The following is a 25,286-nucleotide window of genomic DNA, read 5'->3' on the forward strand; positions in this document are numbered from 1 at the left end:
AGAGAATGGCCTTGACCACAAGATTGACTACGCAGCCAAAGAAAAGTCCCCACCGTTCCCTGCCATGGAACCAGAATCTCTCCTAAATGGTAACCATTGCAGTATCGTTGTTTAGTACGTTGTCAAACGTAAAGTACCCGATTTTCTCTTCTGCAATTTCGTACGACTCGATTACTCAACGATCCCATGTCCGATATTGGCCCGAAGTGTCGAACTGCCAGCTCAGGCACTCCCAGAATGAGCCTGTGGGCCTTGTCATCCTCATCTCATAAGCAGCATACAGTACGATATAAAGCGTGCTTATTTCGCGATCTCCAACCGTCCATAACGTACACACCCTGGATTCATCCTGCAGCCGTATGTCACTTAACCCAGCGTTCCATCCCTGAAGTGTCAGGGAGTGGAATACCCAAGTGCCTTTGCGCTTCCCGAATTGCGTCCCTGAACCGATCTTGCTGATCTTCCAAACGAACTTTTCTGAGACCTACCGGCATGTCAATGTGGGAGATTCCATCCGCAACATACCAACTTAAATGTTCCTCAAAGCTTTCCTTCAGCCAAATCGGGTAGAGGTATTTCGCAACCTGACCGAGGACCTCTTTGGACAAGGCCGATTGACCTCTGAGTGTATCAACCACCGCCCGTCTGACATCCCTGTCTTGATCCTTAAGCCGTGCCACTACAGCTTTTAGGATCTCTTCGGGTAGGCCCGATCGACCTCCAAGCGCTAGAACCGCTTGGATTCTGACAGCCCCATTTTGATCCTCAACATGTGCTGCTACAGCTTTTAGGATCTCTCCAGCCAAGACCGATTGACCTCTGAGCGCTCGAACTGCTCCCCATCTGACATCTGTATTTCGATCCTTAAGCCGTACCGCCATAGCTTTGAGGATCTCTTCGGGCAACGACGATCAGCATCGATGGGTATTACGATGATGACGATAGAATATTAGTAGCACTACCAGTATGACGGTGTCTAGTAAGAGCACAACGTTGGGCAGAAATCAAGTCGGAAAATCAGCCACAGAGCTGCGCAGGAAGGGATCTTTTTCTCCATTTCCAACTGGTAGGCGAAGTCTTGCTCCCCGAGGAAATTACCGGGCATCATTAGCAGTTGGCGATCCACTGACGGGAATGGCTGGGGCGATGAGCTGGCTGAAACATTTGCCAACGTTGGGGCCAGTCGTCCTGCCACGAGATAGATAAGTAAGGCAAAGTCCCGAAAGGTTCCTTTTCCGAGGCTTTACTCGACACACACAGTAATACTTGTGTATTTTTCGAGACCCATAGCCCAGGCCAATCTGGCATGAAGTGCCTGCCGCCCGAGTCCGCCTGGGGTTTTACAACATCTCATCCCCCGAAAGTATGGAATATGAGAGACGGCGTAGACAGCGTGGTGCGGCCGAGTAAAGAGACCTATCCGTTACATTAGGTGTGGTGAGGCATACGCAAGACCTGATTTAGTAAGGGTCGATGCAATAATGTCTCCCATGTCCGATGCATCTTCAAGCCATTGATCGCAATTGTATTCTACAATGAAAAGTTCCGGATAGAGATCTCGATTTTCAGGTGTAACAAAATTAATTAGCCAGTTCACGTGCCTTCAGTTCCAGAATTCTCTTCACAGTGTCCCCAGTAGTTTGATCCATGGTTCGGAAAGTCAACCCCAGGACTTCCGTTGCCTCTCCAGCCTCGATCTTTGGCACTGGGGTAGTCTTGTCCTCCCCGCTCTCCTTGGCCAGTTTGTCAAGGATTGTATTTGGCAACTCACCCCTGTTCACCTGATCCTTGATGGACTTCGCCATGGCTGTGTTAGTCAAAGGGAAGCCTCCGATAAGCAGGCGTTTGTTCCTTGCCCCCGGGGCTGTGAGAGCTCTTACGTGCGCTTCGGCCAAGTCACGCACATCGATATAGCTCGGGAACATGGTGCTGGGAATTTCGTCGTTACTGCCATCCCACAGACTGTGGAATATGTCGGTAGAGAAGTTGATGCCTTTCGAGATTGGTTTCTTAATCGCCTGAATGGGAGGGCCGAATATCAAGGGCGGCAGGAAGACTGTAATTCCGAATGATGGCTTCTCATTTTCGACAAACTCCCAAATCGCCAGCTCGCCTTCCTTCTTGGAACTGCAGTAAGAATAGAAGGGATGATTGGCAGCCCTGGCATCATCCTGGGTCAAGCGGTTCCAAGACTCGTTGGTTAGGACACGGTCTACCAAGTCGTCGCCTGTGGAAACAGCATTGATCGAGCCGGTAATAGCAATGTGTTTCAAAGACGTTGCAAACTCTTGCGCAGACTTGAGGATGGAGAGTTCACTGGTTCACTTCGTGTCAGCCAAACGCGTCAGTGATAAGGGACACCAGTTGCATACCCATCTACGGCCGGCCTGAGCCAATCGCGGTCATAATCTGTGTTCTTTTCGTCCCCAAACATGGGGGACGCAACGTGCACGATGTAGTCAAATTCGCGACTGCTGAATACCGTGTCCCAAGCGTGTGGAGCGGCGTAATCGGGGACCTCGATGAAGTCGACCTTCTCTTTCCACTCAGGATGCTCGGCAATGACGTCTTCACCCGCCGTAGCCCGCCGGACACTACCAGTCACCGTGTGGCCAGCTTCCACTAGGGTCTTGACTACATAGACGCCAACGAAGGAGTTGGCGCCAGTGACGAGTGTGTGCGGCATTGTATTAATGTCTTTGACCGAGCGAGTGGGGTCGAGAATGGGGTGCCCTTTGCAATGAAGGAGATCTCAGGAGTGGAGCGGGTTTGGAATCGAGATGGCAAAAGCCCATGTCTCAATTTCAACGCAAAAACACACTACTTATACCATACCAGTAATCGCTTAAAATGATGCAATTCTTGCTCAGATCAGCCACATTCAATTGTAGTATAGTGCTTGGATGAGTTGTACGGCACATATGCCGTGCATGCGCGGCCAGGAGCAGCCCACCTTCATAGAGAGGCAGCATTGTTTCTCTCATCCGTGCAAGATAGGGACAATTAGCGAGGCATGTGAGAGGGAACTATTGAAAGAGGCGTTTCCATACAATGGATTCCACCTCTTAGGGTCTTGATGAATCAGCAACGCGCATATCACTTCTAATACACTGCAGGAGCATGGCTCGTCGGTACGACAATATTCGGCTGCGTTATTGGCTGGCACGGCCACACCTTACAGGGTTATCAAGCCGCGCGATGGTTTCGGAAATAGAGGGCATTACTAACGGCTTACTAGTGCATATGAACCACTCGCTTTGCTTTCGTGCAGTACTAGCTGGGAAAGATGGGTTCTGGACTTACTTACCCCTCTATGCAGTGAGATTTATTAGCCTGCTTCAGTTAACTCCTCAGTCTTAGTTGCTGGAGCGGGACTAACGAAGGCCCAAGGACTTTCTGTCCCGTGGATGGACCACGTGTTTTCCAATTGCTAGTTATGTATGTATCGTTCCCTATCACCTTATCTAGAGCCCCTTTAATAATTAGTCACCATCCGCTTGTTATAGATAATTACATATATTAAGCAAGGGAAGCTCTATGCCAATCAGGATCGACTGTTAGTTTCTTCTTCTATTGTAAATTGTCTGGGCATGCTAATAGATTTATGTTTATGACGTGATAAGCATACACATCATACATTGCGGACTAGAACCCAGACAGCAAGGCTCCAATCAGGACTGCATCAATAACGATAGGGGTGGGTAGCATTCAGCCGCAGAACCAGGCCCAATTGAAACTAGCACAGAGGAATGGCTGTTGTCACCTCGTATGTAACCTTCCTTAACTAGCACACTAGCTTCTAGTTCCCCAAAGAAGGTGTGTAGCTGGTAAGGCAGAATCTCTAACCATTCCAAATACCCGCGGGAAGGGAACCTGCAGTTTCTGCCTCATCGGGTACAGGCCTCGAACTATAGCGAAGCGACCGGGTTATCGTACATGAAGTGTTTGTGGTGTCAGATATACAGTCTACTACGCCACAAGTTATGCAAAGAAGCTAAAGGTAGTAGGATCTTGCATACCAGCTCTGATTGATAAGAGGGAGGGTTTTATATCGTATGAAGTATAACCAGCCCGCTTCATAAACAGGCATTACTCCTCCTACAGCCGAAAGCAAGGAGGGGATGGACATGCATTCACTAGGAAATGGAAAACTCAGTCTGACTGCAAATCTAAGGCCAGTCCTTTACGGAGTACATCTTGATCAAGCTCACCCGGACGAGCCAATGTTCTTTGATCTCCTTTTCTAAGTCCATAGTCCTTGAGCTTGAATATTCCCACTCGGTATTTTTATGGTGTAGATTGGGTCTTGCCGGCGGATCTGCCTTGGGGTGCTGGCGGAGGGAGGGCCGGATAGCCTTGCTTGTGCCACCACCTGTCCTCCACCGGGGGCAGAGTTAACCGTGTTGAGCGGAGTGGTGCTCAATCTGATAGAGCTCTTTATGGTTGTGATATCTCTCTGTATGTTTTGTGGGCATTTGGCCGCGTCTTGGACGTGCTGGAGGATCTCGCCCATTGCAGGCTACCTATGGCAGGACCTTCTCAATGAGCGCAATGGTCGACGCCACGTATTTGTATGCAACTTTCCATGGTAAACGGCTCTGGCGCCGTCTTTCCACTGAAATAAATTGACTGTATGCTTCTTTGAGGTATGTGGCGTGCTCGTTGATGGGTGTTCGGGGCCATTGCTTACCTTTCGCTACTTAGGCGGCATTGCCCCAAATTGAACGCGTTTTCGCGAGTTATTTGAAGGAATTGCCTAAGAGGATACAAGTTAACTGTAGGAATTAGAAAATCCAATGTGATTTTTAAAAAATTGTTCTGAGCTCTGGGTGGTGTTTTTTCTGTACCGAGCGATACGTCATAGGACACTAATACGGCGATGCAGGCCGACCACCCTGCGACGGAAACCCTCCAAGGAACAAGGCTTTCCAGTCAACCTCATAGATTCATTCAGTTTCTGGATAGGTACAGATGATGCAAACAATGTAGTAGCCAAATACCGTGTTCAGTAATCACGAATCATGCCTTCAACCTGAATCCTACTCTACCAATGCAAATGTTGCTGCTTCATCTTTTAGCGATTATTAATCACGGGTCAATCCTCCGTAAAGAATGCGCATGCAGTAGATTGAAGTTTAGCCACTGGCTCTTTTGATTCTTCTGAATTCTGGAGGGGTGGGATGACGCAAGATGCAAACCGCGAAGGCTGCCTTCTCTGGGGTCTGATTAGGGTCGGTTCCGGGAACGAAGGTTAGCACTTCGCAAGCGATCATTATGACCGCACGGGGTTTATTAGCGGCTGACAGTTAAGCCAAATACCTCCCGAGCCACCAACCGTAATTGGCATCGACTGCCCAGTGACGGGGTGGCGGACGGCCATCTGCATGCCCTCGTAGCAGAGAACCAGTGGTGAGTTCCGAAAGACGCAATAGCTCACCCATACGGGGATGGTAAAACTTTATTTGGAATATGATGTATCAGGTCGTGAAAAGTACTAATCTGAAGTTTACCTGACCTGTCCTACTATTCCAGATATAAAAAGCGACAGCCTACCACTTCGAGCTAGTAATTTTAACCCCCAACATTCAGACAGTCTTGAATCAATCTATTCTGTACTGTTGTATTTAACCTATATATTTTCCTTTCTCAAAATGTCAGGCACCAAGAAGACGGTACTGGTAATTGGTGGGACAGGAGCGCAAGGTGTTGCGGTGATCGATGGTAATTGGTCTCGGTAGTACTGGCCCTCGATACTTACTAACCTCTTTATAGCCCTTTCTGAAGATTCCCGATACGAAATCCGCGTTCTCACCCGTTCCGCGGCATCCCCGGCCGCTATCGAGCTCGCTGCCCTTCCGGGCGTGACTCTCGTGGAAGGGAACCCCTACGATGAGGCCACACTGCAGCTGGCCTTCGACGGCATCGACCTCGCCTGGGTCAATACTAACGGCTTCGCCATTGGCGAAAAGAGCGAGATCTACTGGGGCATACGTATGTATGAGATTGCGCGTAGCCGCGGCGTAGCGCACTTTCAGTGGGCATCACTGGCGTATGCGTCGAAGCTGGGCGGCTTCGATCCCAAATACCGCACTGGGCATATGGACGGCAAGGCCAAGGTCGCCGACTTCATCAGCGCGCAGCCGACTAGCCCGATGAAGTGGACGGTGTTGACGAGCTGCATGTATATGGAGACGCTGACGGAAATGCTGGCACCTCGGTCGAGCCCCGACGATCCTGACCTGATGGTGTTTGCGGCGCCCCTGGGGAACGGACGCCCGCCGCTGATTCACCTTGCGGACCTTGGGCGATACGCGCGGTGGGTGTTCGACAATCCAGACCGCAGCAACGGGTTGAATCTGATGGTCGCGACGGAGAACGTGGGATGGGAGTATCTGGCCAAGACGTTTACAGAAGTGACGGGAAAGAAGGCCATCTTCAAGGACATTACGCTGAACCAACTATTCGCATCCGATGTGTTTCCGTTTCCGGACGCGAAGGTTGGCCATAGTGTGCTTGATCAGGATTCCACATTGCAAACATATAGGCAGAACTTTTCCGGCTTCTGGAACACCTGGAGTGCGGACCTGATAAAAGTGGACTACGCAGTACTGGACGAGATCCTACCGACCAGGGTAAAAACAGTGGGTGAGTGGATGAAATTGGTAGGGTATACAGGAGAGAGGCGTCCCGTGTTGAAGGATTATCGTGACCACGCCAAACGGCGTCAGGAAGGGTTTGAGGCTATGAAGACGAGCGATTAATGATGGCCAGGCTGCGGAGAAAGCGTGGACACAGACGAGGCAGGCAGGCGTTCAGTTAGTGGAACTGAAACACGTACCCATTAGGCGGAACTAGGCCATTTGAACGAAAGTTGTCGAATTGATTGATCTAGTCTGCGGTCTTCGTCCTCTTCAAATAGCTCTATATTGGACAGAAGTCATCTGCGAAGCGTAACCGGATTTCTTGATTGGAAGTTGTGCAACTAGATAAAGACCCGCTGCACCCGAATCTGTTGGGTCTGACGAATGCAATCGATTCTACTAACGTGGGATTGCAGCAATCTAATGATGCCGGATAGTGACCGTGCCTTGGCTGGAGTTGATTTTCTGCGCAGCTTCTAAGAGCTTGAGGTCATGGGTGTTGAAGCGGTCCAGTACTTGGGCCGTTGTCGTCGCTGAAATTGTTTATATTTTGGTAATAGATCTTGAAAGTCGCTCGAAGCGCGTCGAGAGTATCGAGTGTAGTTTTGCATAGGCATACTTCATGCTGCTCGCGGCTGCAGAAATTTGTCTCGCGGACGTGCGAGTCAAGGAGGCTAAGTTTTATCAAGACCACCCACTATTAGTCCTGCGGTTTGTGCCGAGCATCCCGAGAAAGTCTGAAGACCTTAATATGAATGCATTCGTGGCATAACTTCCCAGCCAACGGTTTTGGCGGAGTGACCTCTAGAGTGATGCATGGCAATTTAGTGAGTTGCAATTTGCTGGCTTTGGCTCGATGCTATTGAACTTTGATCCAAACCCCGCACAAAATCACGTATACCTCATCCTGCAGAAATAGATAAGACTAATCAAGATATTGATGTTGTTGGATGGCGTACGGCACACTCAACTCAGGGATTAATGCTCAATAGTGTGCGGATCCTGAATCTGTTGATTATCTTCATCTAGAATGCCTCCGGGACCTCCTACTGAGGTCTGGATATCGATCGATTAGAGGTTTCAATGCAGCTCACAATCTGATAGACGATATATGTGGATTATCAGTTGGTTGGTCTGATTTGCTCAAAGTCACAGGTCTGTATTTCGACTTTGCTCCAGCACCCTCCATTTTCTGTTCTCTGTACCTCTCTCCCATCCTAGCCCGCGGTACCTGAAAACTGATCACTAAACACCCCAAGCATGGCGGTCGTAGTCCATCGTATCACATAATCTAGTGGCGACTAAAATTACGGCAGTGCCGTCTTCAAACACTCCCATTGCCAATCACACGAGCATATATATCTACACTGTGGCTGCTTCTCGGGTACCGTTATTAATTTCGCCGACCTCTTTGTCCATTTTTTTCTCATCTATGTACCCTTTACCTTGGATCTCTTCCTTTATATTAGTAAACATTATCCTGCCTTACCTGCGTGGCTTCATCGCCTCCCACACTTTGACACACTCCCATAATAGCTGACAAACAACTCCCAAATTTACCTTGACTGGGCGTCAGTACAACCTTCCAGTCCCACAACACAAGCAATGGGTTCAAATAGTTTACCATCTCCTCCCGCCGAGGATAGCAAGTCGACAGTTTCCGCAAGAGCATCTCAATATCGTGTTGGTCATGCATCAGACCTCAAAGCGTGGCAGCTCTACTGCTACCACGAATAATAACGATGACCATGTTACTCACTCGGTGGGTATGAACCGCCGACATAAACGTGTCTTGAAGGCTTGCGAAAGATGTCGAATGAAAAAGACCAAGGTATGTCCTCTTCTCACGTTGAATTCTACCCCTCGCCGCTAACATGTAAAAGTGTGACGGTGAATTTCCCTGCAAGCGATGCAAAGATGACAGTTCGGTCTGCACTGCAGCCGTTAGAAAGAAGATGGAGTATAAGCAGCTGCCACAAGGGTATATAAATTAAACCCTACATGTCCCACATGTCGCTTACACTAAAGCTAGGTACGCTGAAGTCCTCGAGAACACCCAATTCGCTCTCATCGCCACCGTTCACAAGCTCTACTCCATGGTCCTAAATAATCAACCCTGGGAGCTGGGTGAGCCTGAAATGAACGACCGGGGTCAGCCCGTAATCCACAACATCGCCCAGAAGCTGGGCTGCATCCGACCCCACGGCGACATCGACCTTCCCGTGCATTCAGTATTCCCCGAAGGCGAAGCTGGCATGGCTGAGCTGGCCCGTCAGCTTGAAGAACAGCAGAAGCAGAAGGGCAATGGGCGGGACAAGGAGTCCAAGGACGCAGACTTTTCCTTGTGCAACCAACCCGAGCGGGCGTCATCATTCGAGCTTGAGCGCTCCGGCTTCGAGTACGACTGCCGAAAGGCCGGCTTTGGCAGCAACCCCATGACTCTGTCGCCTCAGAGCTTTACCGGCAGCACCAGCGACTTCGAATCTGCCTCTCCACCTCTCGAAATCGAAGCCGCCGCCATGTTCCCCTCCCAATCACCCTCGATACCCAACTTCCCTGCCTGGTCCATGGCCAAGACCCAGCCCGAGTTTGGCACCATTAATCCTCACGTCCCATTGTGTACTAACCCCGAAGTTATGATGGTCATGGGCGATCCAACGGTCTGCTGTGGCTATGGCGGCGAACTGTGCGACTATGGCTTGGCTCGGGGGCTCAATTGACTGAACATGACTGTACAGCACTCTAGACTTATGTATAGCTATCTACCTTCGGTCAAGAATCGTCAAGCAGCACGGTCTTTCATAGATTGGAATGTCAGGTCTCTTATTTTCTTGCTGAACATAGTATTTCGTCCCCCTTAATGAGGGAATCCAATATTTGAACACAATATATTTCCGTCGTATGTATTAGAGTTACCAATGTCTATATTCGGGTTTTAGGCTTATTCCTTACTACCTACTATGTGGGGGGAATGAGCAACAGAGAGGCTAAAAGACCCAACAGCCCACCCAAGAGGTGGATAGAAGCTGTGGTGGCGGCACGCCTTCAATAGCTGAAAAGGCTGAAATTAAAGATGATGGAAATTAACAAAAGAGACGAGACAACAGGGATACCACAACGGACATCATGTGATCAAATAATTCGTAAAGAAATTCGGCATCCATAGGCCAAAATACCACCAATAAAACAACACATAGATAGTAGCTGGTGATGGTTGCGAACAGATCCATCTGCTGTCCCAAATGCCCTTTGGAATATCATGAGACTGACTTATCGTATCAAGTAAACAGCTCTAGCTAAGGCGGGATATCCTAAAGAAGACAGTCAACCGTAGGCTCCTTCCTGAAACATAGAAAGCTTCAATTCCCCCTACTTTCCCCCAAATACCTTGTATCCCTGATACAGTACCTGATAAGTATTACCCAAAGTAATCCCACACGGCGGCCCCCGTACTGCCAACTGTTACAGACAGTAACTGACATCTGCTTATATGCTGCATTTTGATCTGTACCAGGACCTGAATCCTATAATCTGTGCCTGCTCTAGACTGACTGCCCAGACTAAGCACGACTGTTATATTTATTATTAGCTCTTATTAATAGAAGACTTAAATAGTATTGTTTTTATTCTATCTCTGTAGTATTTTGTTATCGATCATTCAATTAAATAATACCAACAGTAGGAACCATAATATCTTTTCTCTATTAATTCTTTGCATTATCTCTAACATTAATATTTCTAACTATTGCAGACGTATTGCCACTGCGGCCTTTATCTGCCTTTAAGCAAGGTGTTAAGTTTCTTCCAGTCACTCTATTACTTGTCTCCCCCACACATATACAGTAGATTCAAGTGTTTCCGTGTCAACGCGGTCAACAAGGGTTATAATTGGTGGAAACACAATCACACAAGCTACTCGGAACTAGTGAAGCAGAAGGTTATTCCGGACCCAGCTACGGATAAAGCCAAGTCTGACAGCTAGTCTCAGACCCTGATTGATCTATGATTAACCTAGTCCTTCTTAGCTAAAGCGGAGAGCGGTTGTTTCTCCCGTCTCGGGAGAGATTGGCTGTGTCGCTTGTTGGACCACATTTTGGGCGGTGATAACCGGGACCGGGTCTGGGCTCTATAAATATCCTTATCCAGGACAGTGCACAATACCGATTTATGCTTTATTGACCAGATAAACCCACCAAACCTCCCATGTCACGTGAACAGGTAAAAATATTGAAATGTGTCCAGGATATTCTTCCTTCGCAACGCCACCCGGTTAGCTCCCCTTGGCTCCCCTTACTCTCACACGATTCAACACCAAGTTTTTCTTTTTCCTTCAAGCATTTATCTGAGTCATCACTTAGTCAGTAATCACATAGCCAATCGCATCGTTTGGCAGTCCCAGGAATCTAAGTGGCGTAGCTTACTGCTGCAAGGGGAAAATCGCGCAGCAAACTACCGATGAGAAGGTTGTCCACTGATTCGTAAGAGGTAGGGGTTGCTTACAGTACTTTACGCCATTGTTTAATCATCTCTGACTAACTTAGATGCGATCACGCTGCTACTTTTCAGTGACAGCTTCTCTTCCCAGCAATGTTTCTCCCCGATTTGCACTGGAGGTGTTACAAACGTACATACCGACCATAAGTCAGATGCCCGGCGTGATCGGTTTCATCGAAATACCTGCTGAGCCTGCCCTGATTTCCGATGATCCCTACTTTGGGCCCTGGGATGATACTGTGCGCGCATACACGATCCGCGCGGCCATACACATGCTTCCAGGCCTGACTAAAACCCACCAATGGCCCGCTGTGTTTCAGCGAACCCCAAACGGTATGAGAAATCGCGGGAACACTCCTACCGGCATCGTTACCTGGACAGAGTGGACCGTTCGTCGATGCGGAGATGGTGCGCCTGACGCTGGCGCCGAAATACCCAATAGTACTGTGGCCAACGACACGGAGCAATGGGAGATACACGTTGATAACACTGTTGAGGCTCGTTCGCTTTTAATGCCATTTGTTCAACGATACTCCGATAGGGCTATGGCTATACTGTGTCATAGGGTGACGGATGAAATAGTTCGGTATTACCTTCAAACACCAATATAATGTACACGACAAACCCGCCACGGGTTCACCATCATTGCTCGTTGATACCCGGGTGTGACCAAGTATTCATTTAGTGCACGTCTCAGCCAGATGCTGTTCTCGGATATTGACAGAGCTGCTAGCTGGGTTTTATATGGGCACATTGCGGCTCGGCTGCGGGCTTACCTGGCGTCTAACACACCCTGTCGCCATCTCGCTACACTAACCATATTGCTCCCGTCCCTGCGTTCACCCTCGCCGATTCGAATGTAAGAAGTATTAACATCCCCACCTTAGTGCCGCTATAGACATTGCCTTCCTAAGCTACAGCCAAGATTGCCGCGCCATCGGCCATTAGGGATGCTATAGAGTTGATGTATACCAGACTCGTGCTGAGTATTGGCACCGATCGGGGAGTATCGGTGTGGCGCCGATCGGGGAATATCGCTCCGCTGCCGGCGTTACTTGGCTGGCTTCAAATCCGGCACGGCACGCTCATGACTCGACACCTTACGGAATGAAGCTACTCAGTCGAGTCATATTGAATTAACTAGTTACTGCCCCTGCTCCAGCATCGAAACAAGGTCCTTCAACCGCGCCAATAGCAACCCCAGATCGGGGCTCTCTGGCTCCCAGTACTCAATCAAGGCAAAGACCCTCCCGACGGAATATTTCCATCCCTCTGGGAGCAGTCCCGCCAAGGTGGGCTCGGTCTGCGCGCGGAGAGCTACTGCCAAGAGCTGGAGCAGGCTGCGTGAACATGTGCGGATCATCAGCCATGTTCCTTGGTGGCGATACCAGAACCCCTCCTCGCATATCGTGATGCGGTACACGGCGTTTAAGAGTGCCGCACGGGTTGTTGCGAGGACGTATGGCCCCAGCTCGCTGACTGGCTTGCAGGCGACGGCTCGAACGGCCGGGAAATAGAGCACGTCCAGGATATCTACTAGATGCGATCTCAGAATCCCCCTTAGAGGGTCTCTGATGCCCTCGTGGGGGTCACTAGGAAATCTCATAGAGGGTGGAAGCATATCCCGCCACGTCTCCAGCTTCAGCTTGAACTTCTCCACATCGGCGCGGTAGTTGTCCTCGCTGGCAGTCCACCAGTTGGTTGTGTAGTACCACGAATCAGCCCAGTAGCGCGCCGACAGCGCCTCGTTCATAATGCGGCGAAGAGCAATCTCGGCCAGATAGAAGAACCAGCCGGTTTCAAGGCGGTCCCGCTCGCGCTGAGCAGCTGATTCCGAACGCGTGTGGCCCCCGGTCAACTGACTTGGGCTGGGTGGGGATGGATACACGTGGTAGTATTGCATCTCGTTGAGACTCGACCCTGGTAGGCCCAGCTCGGTTCTCAATTCCCTGTCTGGAAGTCAGCAGATGTTTATGACTCTGAGCAGGTTCAGCCTCACAACTCGCTCTTCAGGCAACTCCAGTAGAGACTCTCTTCCATATTCTGCTCGATATTGTCGCCTTTGGGAATCTCCACAGCAACAGGATATTGACTGTCCATATCCTCCCGAGTATGACCTCGAGCTGCTAGCCACCCTACACACTGTGTTCCAGCTTGCGAAAATGCTTTCCACGCGGCCATGATCCGAAAAGTTGTCATCAGATATACGGCGGTCAAGAAACTGCATTGCACGGCGAGGAGCGAGTTGCTATGGTAAAGCATTCCAATGCGTCGCTGCGCCATCTGAAAGTACAGCTCCGCGCGTCTCAGACGCTCCGGTCGTCTCGAAAAACCAGGTACTAGTTCGTTTTCAAACGGGGGCGCAAGCACACTGACGGCGCAAATAAGGAGCTGACATGGTCAGTCAGTCCAGGCATGAATAAAGAAGACAGTGTGACGTTATTCTTACTACAAGGCACGTTGACCCATCCCACCGGAGCCCCGTTTCAGAGATGTCTCTTACACGGTTCCATAGCTGGTCAACGTCGAATATAGGGTTCTTAATGTGGTTTGTAGCCAGAAAGTTTTCCACCAGCTGGGTGATCACTTCGGGGTCGAGGTCGAAGATGCCGTCTCCGGTTCCAGCTTGCGGTTGGCTGCCCTCGTGCCCAAGACTAGAGGTGAGCGATGGGTATTGCTTGATTTTGAAGACTGGCCAGCGAAGGAGACTCTCAACTCTCATCTCAGAACTTCGAGTGACGACGTCTGCTGCCGGCGGCCGGTCGCTGTCGGGCTGCGTCGTGCTGGCCCCGACATGAGGGCTGCGGTCTGGAAGCTCTTCCTCGTCTACCGGAGCTAACTGCTGTTGGGACACCTGATGGCCTGGCGAGTTTTCATTTCGATTCATTAGTGCAGTTAGGTTCTGTTCCATCTCGCCCAGTCTCTGCAGAATGGCCAGACTGCCTCTGTCGAGCTTGGAGTGGTCCAACGGCGTGTCATCAGGATAGCTGCAAGCTCCTCCAGTAGCGGCGCAGAACCCACAGACGGGCCGCTGGTTGTCACATTTGGTCTTCCGTCCTCGACAGACAAAGCAAGCCGTGCCGGCGCGTCTCCGGGCGTACGACGCAGATTCGCGCGAGACATTGGCGCCTCCCGCAGTGAACAGGGCGGCTCCCGGGGTAATGGTACCCGGGGGATCGGCAGTTGGGCTGGATGAGACTGGCGGAGACTGATTGGGCCGGGACATTGCAAAGGCGGCTGGCAAGGGATCCGAGAGAAGGTTGGCGAGCAAGGGCTCCATGGCCGGGCTTCGGCGGAAGTCTCCCATTTGTGTATGAAGCTGAGTCTCGTTGGGTTGCTCGATGAGGTGCAGTGGTTGGTTCATCGGTAGCCTGGGTATATCCGAGTATTCTCCTCCTGGCCTCTCACACAAGGCCTCTCATGCAAGTATGGACTGGCTCTGCGGGGCGAGGACTATGTCACCGGCAATATAGTGATCGAGATTGTGTTGGTTTGACGCTGCGAGCTTCCGCTCTCGCTCAGATGTGGGGAGTCAGTCCATATCCCGTCCAGCCAAGGGCAAAACTAGCGCGGCACTATGAATCTGTCTCCGCACCGATACTCCCCGACCAATGTTTCGAGTCGTCACCTGATGGTTTGCGGGCGATGTAATGCAACGAGTGGCCTGCTTTTTCCGGGGTCCCCAGCTGGAGAACCCCGGATTCGCAACTGACAGCATGAGTCCGTGACCTCGGGACGCGTGAACTGGGGTGACCAGTGGTGAAGATGCATAAATAGCTTCTCTCCCGGCGTGAGGACTTTTGTTCTCGGACTGCAGAACCAGTTATCTCTTCTCCATCATTTTTACCAGAGAATCTCTTCAATATGGCATTGGATCACTCCAACGACAAGGATGCTGAGGCCGTCGAGCATGTCCATGATGCCAAGACCGACCTCGCCCATATTGCCAACAATCAAGAGCATGAGCTCACCGTCATCCAGTCAATTCGGAATCGCCCATTGACATTTGCCTGGGCCTTCCTCGCAGTCATCAGCTGCCTGCTCGTCTCCTTCGAGGGCCAAGCTGCAGGCATGGTCTTGAGCATCCCCGGATTCCGCAAAGATTTCGGCCATGAATTCGAGGGCTCGTATGTCCTCGATGCCGATTGGCAATCCGCCTTTTATGGCGGTCCCATTGCGAGCTCTATCATCGGCACGTTTTCAGCTGGATACTTTGCCGATAAGTTCGGACGAAAGCCCCTGCTGATCGGATCTATTGCCGTATCTTTTGCGGCTGTTGCCATTGAGTTCGTCTCGACAACAAATGCCCAGTTCTTTGGCGGCAAGTTCCTCAACGGCTTTGTCGGAGGCGTGATTCTTTCTGTCGCGATCACCTACATTGGCGAGGTAATACTCCCCATCCATCCTTTCCATTGTGCATCTAACAACCTTCTCTCTAGGTCACTCCTCTGGCTCTCCGTGGCATTATGACCTGCCTCACTGCCCTGATGTTCACACTCGGCCCGTTGACCGCAGCCATCATTGTCGACAAGACCGGAAACTACGAGTCTCGCTGGTCGTACCGCGCTGTGTTCTGTGCCCAATTCGGATTCGCCGGTATTTGCGCCATCTTCGCTCCGTTTATGCCTGAATCACCCGTGTGGTTGTTGAGCGTCGGAAAAGATGCTCAGGCAGCCAGCTCTCTCCGTCGCCTTGGTTACTCTGGGCCGGACCTCGATATGCGGATTTCTCAGCTTCAAACCATGCTTGAAGAGGCCAAGGAGGAGGCTGCCGGTGCCACTTATCTCGACTGCTTCCGCCGTTCCAACTTGCGTCGCACCATCATTTCCATCATGCCTTTGGCTATTCAAGCTCTCGGCGGCGTCTTTTTCATCGCTTCATACGGAACTTACTACATCCAGCTCGCCGGCTACAGCACATCTGACAGCTTCAAGCTACAGATTGCGCAGCACGGTATCTCCATGTCCGGCAACATTGTTTCCTGGTACCTCGTTGACCGTGTCGGTCGTCGGCCGCTAACTTTCTGGGGCACTGTCTCTGTCACCTTGATTCTCATCATCTGTGCCAGTCTCGCAACTGCTGGAACTCCCACAGCCATCAAGGGATCGGTCGCCTTCATCCTGATTTACAACTTCTTTTACAACATTTCCATCGGCGCAACGGCTTACACTCTTCTCTGCGAGGTTGCCACATCACGACTGCGCGTCAAGACCATCTCCATTGGAGTTGCCCTGCAATACACCATTTACTGCGTTTGGGCATTTGTCATCCCGTATCTGTTCAATCCCGACCAAGCGAACCTTGGAGCGAAGACTGCTTACTTGTTTGGCGGAATTGGAGTTCTTTGTGTCGTATACTTGTGGTTCTATCAGCCTGAGACGGCCAACCGAAGCTACGAGGAGCTGGACGAAATGTTCCAGAAGCGTATCAGTGTCCGGGAGTTTGCGAACTATAAGACGGAGGTGGAGATGAGGGGCGAAGAGGCCAAAGGTCAAGAGGCAACGAACTGAGTAAGCTACACACAGTGGGTAAGGCTCGGGTTCAAATTTTTGCAATCTTCAATTCAGATATGCACTTTCGATTAGACCAAGTAGCTTCCCCTCCTGCTGATAATACAGACTCCATGGAAAGTCCGCTGTATATTCAAGAGATATGGACTCATTCACTGTATCTCTGCTCTTCCAAAATATTTTCATGTCCCTAGTTTTATTGTCACAGGAGCTATGAAGGTAGTAGATGCCCCATTGAGGTGACGGTCTATGGAACGCAATGACTAGGAGGCCTACCGAGGCGCAGAATCGCCGGTGCGGCATAATACTATACCTAATCTCTTGGTAACTGCGATCCAATATATAAATCTTTTAGGATAAACGGGCGATGATCTTGGACTGGTCGTGGCTGAGTTGGGGCTGACTATTTAATGCGAGGGTGGGTAGTGTATAAACGCTCCACTCAACCTCAAAATAAATCACCGATACTCATGTTACTTGTACAAGAAGCTCGGATAATTCAGTGTCTAAGAGCTGGCCTGTATACATGCAGATAGGGATAGGAAAGGAATCAGGAGTGCCTACAGCCTTGTATACGGTAAAGCCCACGCTCTGAGTGATATATATGACCCATGCTTCCAAAAACAGGTACTCCGAACTAGTCAGTCCCCTAGTACTTTCAAAGACTACCTCCATGCGTCTATTGACAAAATTAATTCTGCTTCATCTTCATGCTTAATGGCTAGCCAGGGGCTGATATGTCAATGTGGACAGGGGACAGAAAAATGCCACACTAAGAAGTTCGAGACCAAGCCACAGCTGTCCAAGCTAAAAACGTAGCCATTCCTGGCCCAGAGAACCCCAATAGTTTCAGCCCCTGGAGCTCAATCAGGATGCAGTTAACCGCATTTGATAGACGGTCCCATGTCAGCTAAATAATCTATCGACACCGCATCAACCGCCGGTGGAAACCAGTTGGCGGCGTCCATCACGATCAGGCCATGCTTAAGATTAAACTGTTTCCCCCATTCGATCTCCTAAATAAAAGAGTGTGCCTACTAAGGACCCAAACTTCGTTGCTGTTGTCCAGTTTGTACCCTTTCGCGGCCCTGGCTTCCCCCCGTGTTCGCAACACCAGCCAGAATCCTATTCCTACAATGCCTTCCATCAAGCTCATCGCCTGCATCTTTACGGTGTTCGTTGCTTCAGGGGCCAATGCCGGCCTCTGCAATGCTCCCACGAGCTCTCCCACCGAATCCACACCGATTGCATCCCCGACCTGCATGACAACTGCAACTATATGTGGAAAGACCGGCTATCCCAGAAACAACCTAATCTCATATGATTCCCGACGCGGCGTTTCTCTCCAAGAATGCGCCACAGCTTGCTCCCAGAGATCCGACTGCTTGACAATCGCTTACGATCCGACCAACGGATACTGCACGCGAGTTTTCCAACCCATCGAAGCGCTTTACTTGCAAGAAACCGACACCATCTCAACCCAGTGGTATGAAAGGGACTGTTGGGAGTGCGGCATTGACTACCCGACGACCCTACCCATTGCTACAACGACCTCGACAACTGCGCCCGCGGCCGTCGAGTCCTAATAATCGATGCAAATAAACAATGAACGCTCCCACTGGTCTGCGCGACAGAAAATCCAACAAAATAGACCAATCCCGCACCTCCTGGATCAGCCTGCAAGGCTGCCTTCAACGTGCAATGACTTCGATTCCTAAGTAACCCACTACGTCAAAGACGGCAGGCTCCTCGCCGCATACGACAGTTCAAATAAATCGGCCCTTGGCGAACGCAGACGAGAATTTGGGGTATCGGAGAAAATATTGGCAGCGCAACGACTTCCATACGCAGTCGGGGGATGATTCCTTTCAAGATAAAATGTTACAACTTGGTGATTTAATATTATGTTCATACTAGCGAGTACAGCATCGTGTTTGGATGGTAAAATGCATTTAAATAAATCGTGGGCGCTGTATGATCCGTAGCCAATATACGTTTTTCGAGATAAATTAATGTTCACTAATCCGGGCTGGATTTCGCAATCCATTCCCAAACATCGCAGTCCTAATGACCGAGTGTCTAATTCCAGTTGATCTGAGCGTATGAGTTTCGGGCCGTATCATTCCCTATGCTCATATATTCCTAGCGATCAAGTATTCGGAGTCGATTCCATTCCCGCTTCCTTTAAAATACCTATCTCTAGCTTGAAGCGACGCAGCCACTCCGAGTTGTCGGCAGGGGTCTGGTTCCACGGATCGTCACTGCAATTGTTGTCAGTTGGCCATAATCAAGAACTAAAGGTCGGCGGTTTGCAACTTACTCGTCATAGTATATCCACCTAGCTTGATGCTGTAGCTCCTCATCCGTGGGGACATGCCGATTGGGGTTATTCGGGGACATAGTTGCCACTACCCACCGGGCCAACTCCAGTGCCACCCACCGATGGAAATTAGCATTGTGCGGATATAAGATACCACTCTTTGTAAACGTTGGCCCCGTCTCCACGTTTGGAGATTTCCCAGATGCGTTGGAGGTGCTTCGGCCTGAAGTATCATAGGATAGCTGTGCAGCTAGGCCCGATCCGAGGGACATTAGTCTTCCAATTGGTGCGCTCGTCAACTGGGAGTAATTTGGCTGGGCTTGGTTATTGGGGCCATTGAGATACCGTCTCTTGAAAGCCATGAGCCACGAGTTATTGGACGACGCTACTTGCTTCCACTCTTCGTCATTGAACTCTGCAATGAGATCCTGAGCCTGGTGTTGCAGCGTCGCGTCGTCCGGTTCGATTCCATGCGCTCGAAGTAGGTCCACATATTCAGACAGTCTCCGTTCCAGTTCAGTGTAGTTTTTCATGATGGAATCAATCTTGGCCGAGTCCCGCGACCACTGACCTGTCTCCAGGCCGGTTTCAGGCCTAGGGATATTAGCTCGAAGCCGAAAGCTATCGAGCCAACTAGTTGAGGACGCAACCAGCTCAGTAAGCCAATTGGCTATGAACTCGGCAGGAGAAGTTGACTGATCCTCAATGTGTCTGATGATCCGGGATGCTTCTTGCTGAAGCTCGTGATCCGTCAGAGGAGCAGGATGATCCGCGCGTACAAATTCGAGGAGCTGAAGTTCCAGCGAGCACGACTCAAAAAGGCCATCTTGGCCAATTATTTTCAGCACCGGCAGTCGACACTCGGCACTTGATCGCATGGGGCTAAACTTGGCCTGACGCACAATAGTGTCAGAGGACATGATCAGGTCTCTTAGCCACGATGAGCTTGGACTGTCTTGACTTGATGATGCTTCGGATGCGAGAATGATGCGACACGCCTCAAATTGTATCTCATCAGAACTTGGTAACTTCCTGGCCCCATCGTAATAGGCTTGCACAAAATGCATCAGCTCAAGCTCGATCAGCTCGTAGGCATTGGGTGGGGATTCCGAAGGTGCATTGCTGGCCTCGAATGGAAACGGTGTGTTTCGCTCAGTCTCGATGAAATCTAGAATTGGTCAGCAATGTTTCGGTGACTGGATCAAAGCCCTTACATGGAGGTATTGAGTTTTCCAGTCTGGCAAGTACATCAGTGTCGAAACCCCAGTCGCCGTTCCAGTCAGCCATAGTGTTGCCCGACTTGAAGTGGTCCGCAAGGTGGTCGACTCTAAACCCCCAATTCTCCATGGAAACGCCACAAAATCCACAGCGTGACCGTATATCTGGCGCTGCAACTTTCCAACGCGACAGAGGTCCGTCGAGGTCTGTTGCCTTGACGTTGTGAACGAGGCGCAGGTGTTGACCAAGATGGTCTTTCCGGTTGAATGTTCGCTCTTCTTGTACTCGTTCCTGGCAATCCAAGTAGTTGTGCGTCTTGATATGGGCGCCATCGGGAGACACCAAACCGCAGAAGACGCAGACGGGCACAAGATCCAAATCCATCTCCCGTGGCCCATTCGGGGCGCAAACCCATCTCTCGAGAGCTAGATGCAGTGATTTCTCGTGTCTCTGCCAGTTATGCTTGGTTTTGAACGTTTCTGTGCAAAACGTGCACTGGAACGTATTCAGAGGAACGACAAGGGATGTTTTGGTATGCATTTGTCTGAGAGCGATGCGTCGTTTCCGGCGTGTGTGCGACCGACCAAAGAGTTTCAGGGACCCGGTTAGTTCCTGAGACTTGTGGGAATTTACAGAACTACCACTTGATCGCGAAGTGATAATGCTGCCTGTGGAAGAAGCTCGAGAGAGGGGGGTGCCTGACCCGTCGTTGGAGGGACGAAAGCTACATGGACTGTCACGGCCTGACAAAAGTTAGTTGATAAAGAGGAGGATATCTCGGGCAAACGATCGATTCTACCATTTCTCAATCCCTCAATAGACGTACCTGATGACACTCTTGAACTTGATGCCATGGCGCGGGCAATAGCTGTCGCTGTCGCAGGTTCATTCTCAGGTGGAGAATCAACCCATCGTTCCAGTGGGTTCATGAGCTCTGTCCTCGACTTCGGTGCCGGGGTACCTGGTCGTCGGTGGATCTCAATCGAGCGAGTGGAACTATCCGAAGGCTGTGGCAAGGCAAGATTGGGACCTTGGATCTTTCCACGACGCCGAGAATTGGAAAGCCAGTTTGCGATTTGGGTTTTTGAGAGTCCAGTTTGACGCTGCAGCAGGTCTTTGTCTTCTTCACTGGCGAAAGGATGGTCACTATGATTTGTGAGCCAGTTCCGCAAGATTCGAACTGAATCTCTAGAAAAGCGAGTTCCGATTTTAGGCGGCGGCGCTCCTTTAGTTGTCAGTGTCAAAGGCGGACGGAATGTCGTTGTCGATCTCGCAGGATCCGACATAGAAGGGCCCGGCTGCGACGAGTCGACGTGTCCGTGTGTTGGTGTAAAGGACGGGCTTTGTTGCATAGAATTGGATTGGAGTATGTGGAGCAACTCCAGCTCTTCGAACAGGCCCTCATCATTGGGGCCGAGAAAGTCGGAGCCGCTGTTGACGTCGTCGCTGCTGGGATCGTCAAAGGTTTGAGCAAACGCCAAGAACGTGGATGACGAATCTTCCACGGTGAGATCCAGGCCAAGACCAGGGACGGAGTCCTCTGGAGCAGACATATTGGAGATATCGGGGCAATCGAAGCCTTATCGGACCCGGTGAACCGTTGTAATGCTGCTGGGACGTTGGAAGTGGATGAAGATGCAGCGTCGAGCGTCATGTGGAGATGGCCCTCGTCAAACGCACCCTTCGACTCCGCTAGTACTAATCAGGATTACGTCACTTTTGTTAGGGCACCGAGAGCCTCGTCGTCCACCTTGGTAACACAAATGAGGTTGTCGTGATAGAGCAAGGCGTGTTGCTATAAATAATACGCGCATGGCGATGGTACGTATCGGAAATACTCATCGGCCTCAATCATTAATACCCGGTCTGGTGTGATTCAATTGAGCAGTACTTTCGTTGGGTTTGTCTACCGAAATTTATCCATCAGGACAGTATTAATCCGAGATTTTTGCGGCCTCTTGTTTGTACACATGCCCCACTGATCTAGATCTAGATCCGAAAGCTCCAGCAAGCAATGGACTTTTAGCGTATACTCGCGACTCATGGCAAATTTTTGCCCAGTTATCAAGTCTGTTGGATTACAAGGACATTCATCGATTATGCGTCTCCAAATAGTGGAGTTGTGAAAGGCATGATCCAAATGATATACCTGGCACTGCTCCTTTCTCTCGCAAAGCAGCAAGTTACATGACTCATCTCAGTGTGAAGAAAGAATTAAACTATGTAGTCTATATGAGAGCAGACCTAGGTCTCTACTTATACATATAAAAGAACGATGTAGTCCAGCATCAAACCATGACTCACTTGTCTGGTGGGCTCACCGTCAGATCAAACGACACGGTGCGATCCGGCAACTGCTTTCGCTTCGGGCTTCCCCCAATTGAGTCATCTGCCGGCCTCTTTCCATTAGATAAAATCCCAGACGGACATCTTGGTAGCGCGGAGTCCGTTGTGAGATGTCTAGAAAATGATGGAAGCTGGGGGTTCCAATAAGGATTCTGCCGCTGATCCAGTTCCTTGGGCACGAGCTCGGCAAGTCTCCCCACAAGGTCTTCGCTTCCAATTCGAATGCGTCTCCTGATCTTGAGCATATCCCATTGTATCAGGTCTAAGAAGTCTACAAGGAAGTTGTTGCCTTCTTCACCTCGGACAGTTTGGTGGAGGTTATCAAGCCACTAAGGGACGGGTGTCAGAATTGTTCCGAAGTTGGATTGTTAGGTTTGAAGGAAAGCATAAGAAACGGCCAGCAGAAGACTAAACGTATAGTCTTTGTAAGGAGAATTGGAAATATACTTGCCTCTTTGGTGGATGTCTTCAGCGTAGTTCTCACTCCTCCTGGAAAATGCTCCGCCTTGAAGAAAGTATCTTGAGCAAACTTGCTCTCACCCTTATTCTCATTGACGTCCCTCTCATCTATGCGCTCGTCGTCAAACTTCTTAACGCTTCCGACGCCACGAATAGCCCAGGTCATGAACTGAGAGAAGACACATCCGAGAGCCCAGATGTCGGTTTTCCGCGAGAAGTATTCCCCCGGTACGACCAGTTCCGGGGCCTTGTATGTGGGTGCCGGCATCGGCATGTTCACTTGATGTGCTTTCATCGTTCGTGAGCGTAGCGTGTGAAAGTCCGTCAATCCAAAGTCGGCAAGCTTCAGAACACCCAGTCCAGTAGGGCTGTCGAGCTGGCTGAAGTGGAGGATATTTTCCGGCTTGATGTCGCCGTGTATACCGTAGTACTCGTCGTTTTCTTCCCTTTTGGCGTCCACCTGATTGGCCTTTTTCAGAGCTTCTTGTCGCAAGTCATGCATACTATTCAAAGCCATAACAAGTCCGTGGCATTGCTCAGCGATCCAGAGGAGAAACTGGGACGGCGTTACGCTCTGCAACATGTCGGTGGGTTCCTTGCACCACAAATCTCTCAAACAACCGCCGTCTGCCCAAGGAAACAAGAATGAGTAGATGTCGCCAGATTCCTCATTCTCAAACCTGAAAGCAGCGCAAAGCTCGAGGAGGTGATTCTGTGGTTTCATCTTCAGGAAGACGTCGAGTTCCGACTTGAACTCATCGGCTGCTCGGATGGGATTGTGTTCAGATAGGGTTTTGAGCGCAAAAGCTTTGTGTTGGTGCTGGCGAGAGACAGGGTTATTAACGGACGCGTTCACGAAGGGTCTAAGCTTACAAAGGTATGATGGGCGTTGTGTATCTCCACGCGGCGCACTTTGGAGAACCCGCTTTCTATCACCTTGCCATAAGTCTTCCAAGGCATGATGGTGTCCCTATGCAGGTGGTACTCCTTGACATCGTGATTTGAGCCTTGTGTGATGAAGGGCACGAGGACCTGCCACTGCTCCGTGTAAAACTTCTGCGTCAAAGCCGTGGTATTCTCGGTGAAGCAAGGTAGCGGCCTTTTCTTGTATGGTGACGATGGGCTGTAGAGCTCCGTACTAGAATCCTCAAGCCAAATAAAAGGAAGATGTTCATCTCGCAACCCGGCTTCAACAAAAGCTGGGAGGTCTGCGATTTTCGAGATACTAGCCAGGATAGTAAATATTCTTCGACTCGATTTTGCTTCAGTTTCGGAATCTTTGGGATCACCACAGACATATTTGGTGTATTTTTCTGCATCATTGTTCGGGAATACCTTCATAAGCTCATGAAGAACGATGCGTCGTTTGCAAATGCGGTCGAGCTCGCTAGCAGGTAACCAATGACACCTACCCTTTGGCCGTGTTTTAGCTTTGGAAATGAGCGTTTCCATGGATTCGATGGAGAGATCCGTCAAGAGCAATTGTTGCAGGTCCTTGTCCATGCCGCCTGAGTCTTGCGAGGGATAGTCATTGTTGGACCACTCCCCGGATTGAGCAGTAATGCTGTCTCCATCCTGCGATTCGAACGATGTATCCTGGCTTTCGGTTCCGGGCATCAAGCTCAACCCATAGTCGTATACTTGAGTCGAGGTGATTGACACATCAGATTGTCTCGAGATACCGGTTGGGAAGGTTGTGCTGCCATGGCTGCCATCGGGGAACAGCTCTGGATTCTGTCGTTGAGAACGACGGTTGTGGTCAACCAAGAATGCCTGAGAAACAATGATCAGCAGTGATGAACACGTCAAGGATCGATGACAATTTGCGATCGAGTCATGGAATGAGAATTGCCACTGGGGCAGCAGCTGATAGGGCAACTGGGAGGGTAACCTTACCTGTCCAACGTCTTGCGTTGCTTGTGACATGATGTGACGTGTGCTGGAAAGATGAACACGACCTGCGCCAGGCATCTCGGACCAATATAAGTGTCCGTGGCCACCATGGCCTATCATACTGTGTTAAGCCTCCATTGCGCACAATATTCTGGTTTGGGGCTCATAGTATCCGGCTGAAAACCTCCTATGGGGGTCACCGACCGTAGTTTGCGAGACGTCCCGGCTGTGCCACAAGTCAGACGTGTCATACAGGTTGAAACTTGATCAGGCTTCGCTAACGACTTCCTATTATAGACCGCAGCGCATTGCCAAGAACACTTACGCATGTCCCGTACGAGATATGCATGTCTTATATGCGCCCCGTCAGCAGCCATTCTTATTGGTAATCAATCGGGCTAAGGG

The 25,286-nt window shown here is 50.3% G+C and overlaps 10 protein-coding genes across 10 annotated transcripts; 5 read left to right on the forward strand and 5 right to left on the reverse strand.

Moving 5' to 3' along the window:
• Nucleotides 1-362: 362 nt before the first annotated feature.
• Nucleotides 363-881, reverse strand: BGZ61DRAFT_478085 (uncharacterized protein; the record flags this gene model as incomplete). The annotated part of the gene is made up of 1 exon (XM_046248969.1): nt 363-881. The coding sequence occupies one exon, from the start codon at nt 879-881 to the stop codon at nt 363-365; it is 519 nt and encodes a 172-aa protein (XP_046104111.1).
• A 699-nt stretch (nt 882-1,580) lies between these two features.
• BGZ61DRAFT_478086 (uncharacterized protein) lies at nt 1,581-2,686 on the reverse strand (the record flags this gene model as incomplete). Its single annotated transcript, XM_046248970.1, has 2 exons — nt 1,581-2,316; nt 2,373-2,686. The coding sequence occupies 2 exons, from the start codon at nt 2,684-2,686 to the stop codon at nt 1,581-1,583; spliced, it is 1,050 nt and encodes a 349-aa protein (XP_046104112.1).
• Nucleotides 2,687-5,651: 2,965 nt separating this feature from the next.
• Nucleotides 5,652-6,761, forward strand: BGZ61DRAFT_352110 (uncharacterized protein; the record flags this gene model as incomplete). The annotated part of the gene is made up of 2 exons (XM_046240400.1): nt 5,652-5,721; nt 5,773-6,761. The coding sequence occupies 2 exons, from the start codon at nt 5,652-5,654 to the stop codon at nt 6,759-6,761; spliced, it is 1,059 nt and encodes a 352-aa protein (XP_046104113.1).
• A 1,570-nt stretch (nt 6,762-8,331) lies between these two features.
• Nucleotides 8,332-9,361, forward strand: BGZ61DRAFT_478088 (uncharacterized protein; the record flags this gene model as incomplete). Its single annotated transcript, XM_046248971.1, has 3 exons — nt 8,332-8,472; nt 8,525-8,622; nt 8,674-9,361. 3 exons carry the CDS (start codon nt 8,332-8,334, stop codon nt 9,359-9,361), a joined length of 927 nt encoding a protein of 308 aa, XP_046104114.1.
• Nucleotides 9,362-10,909: 1,548 nt separating this feature from the next.
• Nucleotides 10,910-11,780, forward strand: BGZ61DRAFT_451980 (uncharacterized protein). Its single transcript, XM_046245893.1, has 2 exons — nt 10,910-11,126; nt 11,183-11,780. The coding sequence occupies exon 2, from the start codon at nt 11,183-11,185 to the stop codon at nt 11,744-11,746; it is 564 nt and encodes a 187-aa protein (XP_046104115.1). The 5' UTR covers nt 10,910-11,126; the 3' UTR covers nt 11,747-11,780.
• Nucleotides 11,781-12,279: 499 nt separating this feature from the next.
• BGZ61DRAFT_352352 (uncharacterized protein) lies at nt 12,280-14,361 on the reverse strand (the record flags this gene model as incomplete). The annotated part of the gene is made up of 3 exons (XM_046240423.1): nt 12,280-13,075; nt 13,135-13,526; nt 13,585-14,361. 3 exons carry the CDS (start codon nt 14,359-14,361, stop codon nt 12,280-12,282), a joined length of 1,965 nt encoding a protein of 654 aa, XP_046104116.1.
• Nucleotides 14,362-14,957: 596 nt separating this feature from the next.
• BGZ61DRAFT_588450 (general substrate transporter) lies at nt 14,958-16,959 on the forward strand. The gene is made up of 2 exons (XM_046256525.1): nt 14,958-15,521; nt 15,575-16,959. The coding sequence occupies exons 1-2, from the start codon at nt 15,000-15,002 to the stop codon at nt 16,643-16,645; spliced, it is 1,593 nt and encodes a 530-aa protein (XP_046104117.1). The 5' UTR covers nt 14,958-14,999; the 3' UTR covers nt 16,646-16,959.
• An 822-nt stretch (nt 16,960-17,781) lies between these two features.
• On the forward strand, nt 17,782-18,231 carry BGZ61DRAFT_478091 (uncharacterized protein; the record flags this gene model as incomplete). Its single annotated transcript, XM_046248972.1, has 1 exon — nt 17,782-18,231. One exon carries the CDS (start codon nt 17,782-17,784, stop codon nt 18,229-18,231), a length of 450 nt encoding a protein of 149 aa, XP_046104118.1.
• A 364-nt stretch (nt 18,232-18,595) lies between these two features.
• Nucleotides 18,596-21,819, reverse strand: BGZ61DRAFT_451984 (uncharacterized protein). Its single transcript, XM_046245894.1, has 4 exons — nt 21,010-21,819; nt 20,180-20,926; nt 18,966-20,133; nt 18,596-18,906 (listed from the first exon to the last, which is right to left on the reverse strand). The coding sequence occupies exons 1-4, from the start codon at nt 21,734-21,736 to the stop codon at nt 18,795-18,797; spliced, it is 2,754 nt and encodes a 917-aa protein (XP_046104119.1). The 5' UTR covers nt 21,737-21,819; the 3' UTR covers nt 18,596-18,794.
• Nucleotides 21,820-22,483: 664 nt separating this feature from the next.
• BGZ61DRAFT_478093 (kinase-like domain-containing protein) lies at nt 22,484-25,258 on the reverse strand (the record flags this gene model as incomplete). The annotated part of the gene is made up of 6 exons (XM_046248973.1): nt 22,484-22,858; nt 23,014-23,808; nt 23,862-24,761; nt 24,885-24,994; nt 25,027-25,107; nt 25,207-25,258. 6 exons carry the CDS (start codon nt 25,256-25,258, stop codon nt 22,484-22,486), a joined length of 2,313 nt encoding a protein of 770 aa, XP_046104120.1.
• Nucleotides 25,259-25,286: the final 28 nt, after the last annotated feature.

Source organism: Ilyonectria robusta (assembly GCF_021365365.1).
Source record: "Ilyonectria robusta strain PMI_751 chromosome Unknown BGZ61scaffold_10, whole genome shotgun sequence".
Taxonomy (NCBI): domain Eukaryota; kingdom Fungi; phylum Ascomycota; class Sordariomycetes; order Hypocreales; family Nectriaceae; genus Ilyonectria; species Ilyonectria robusta.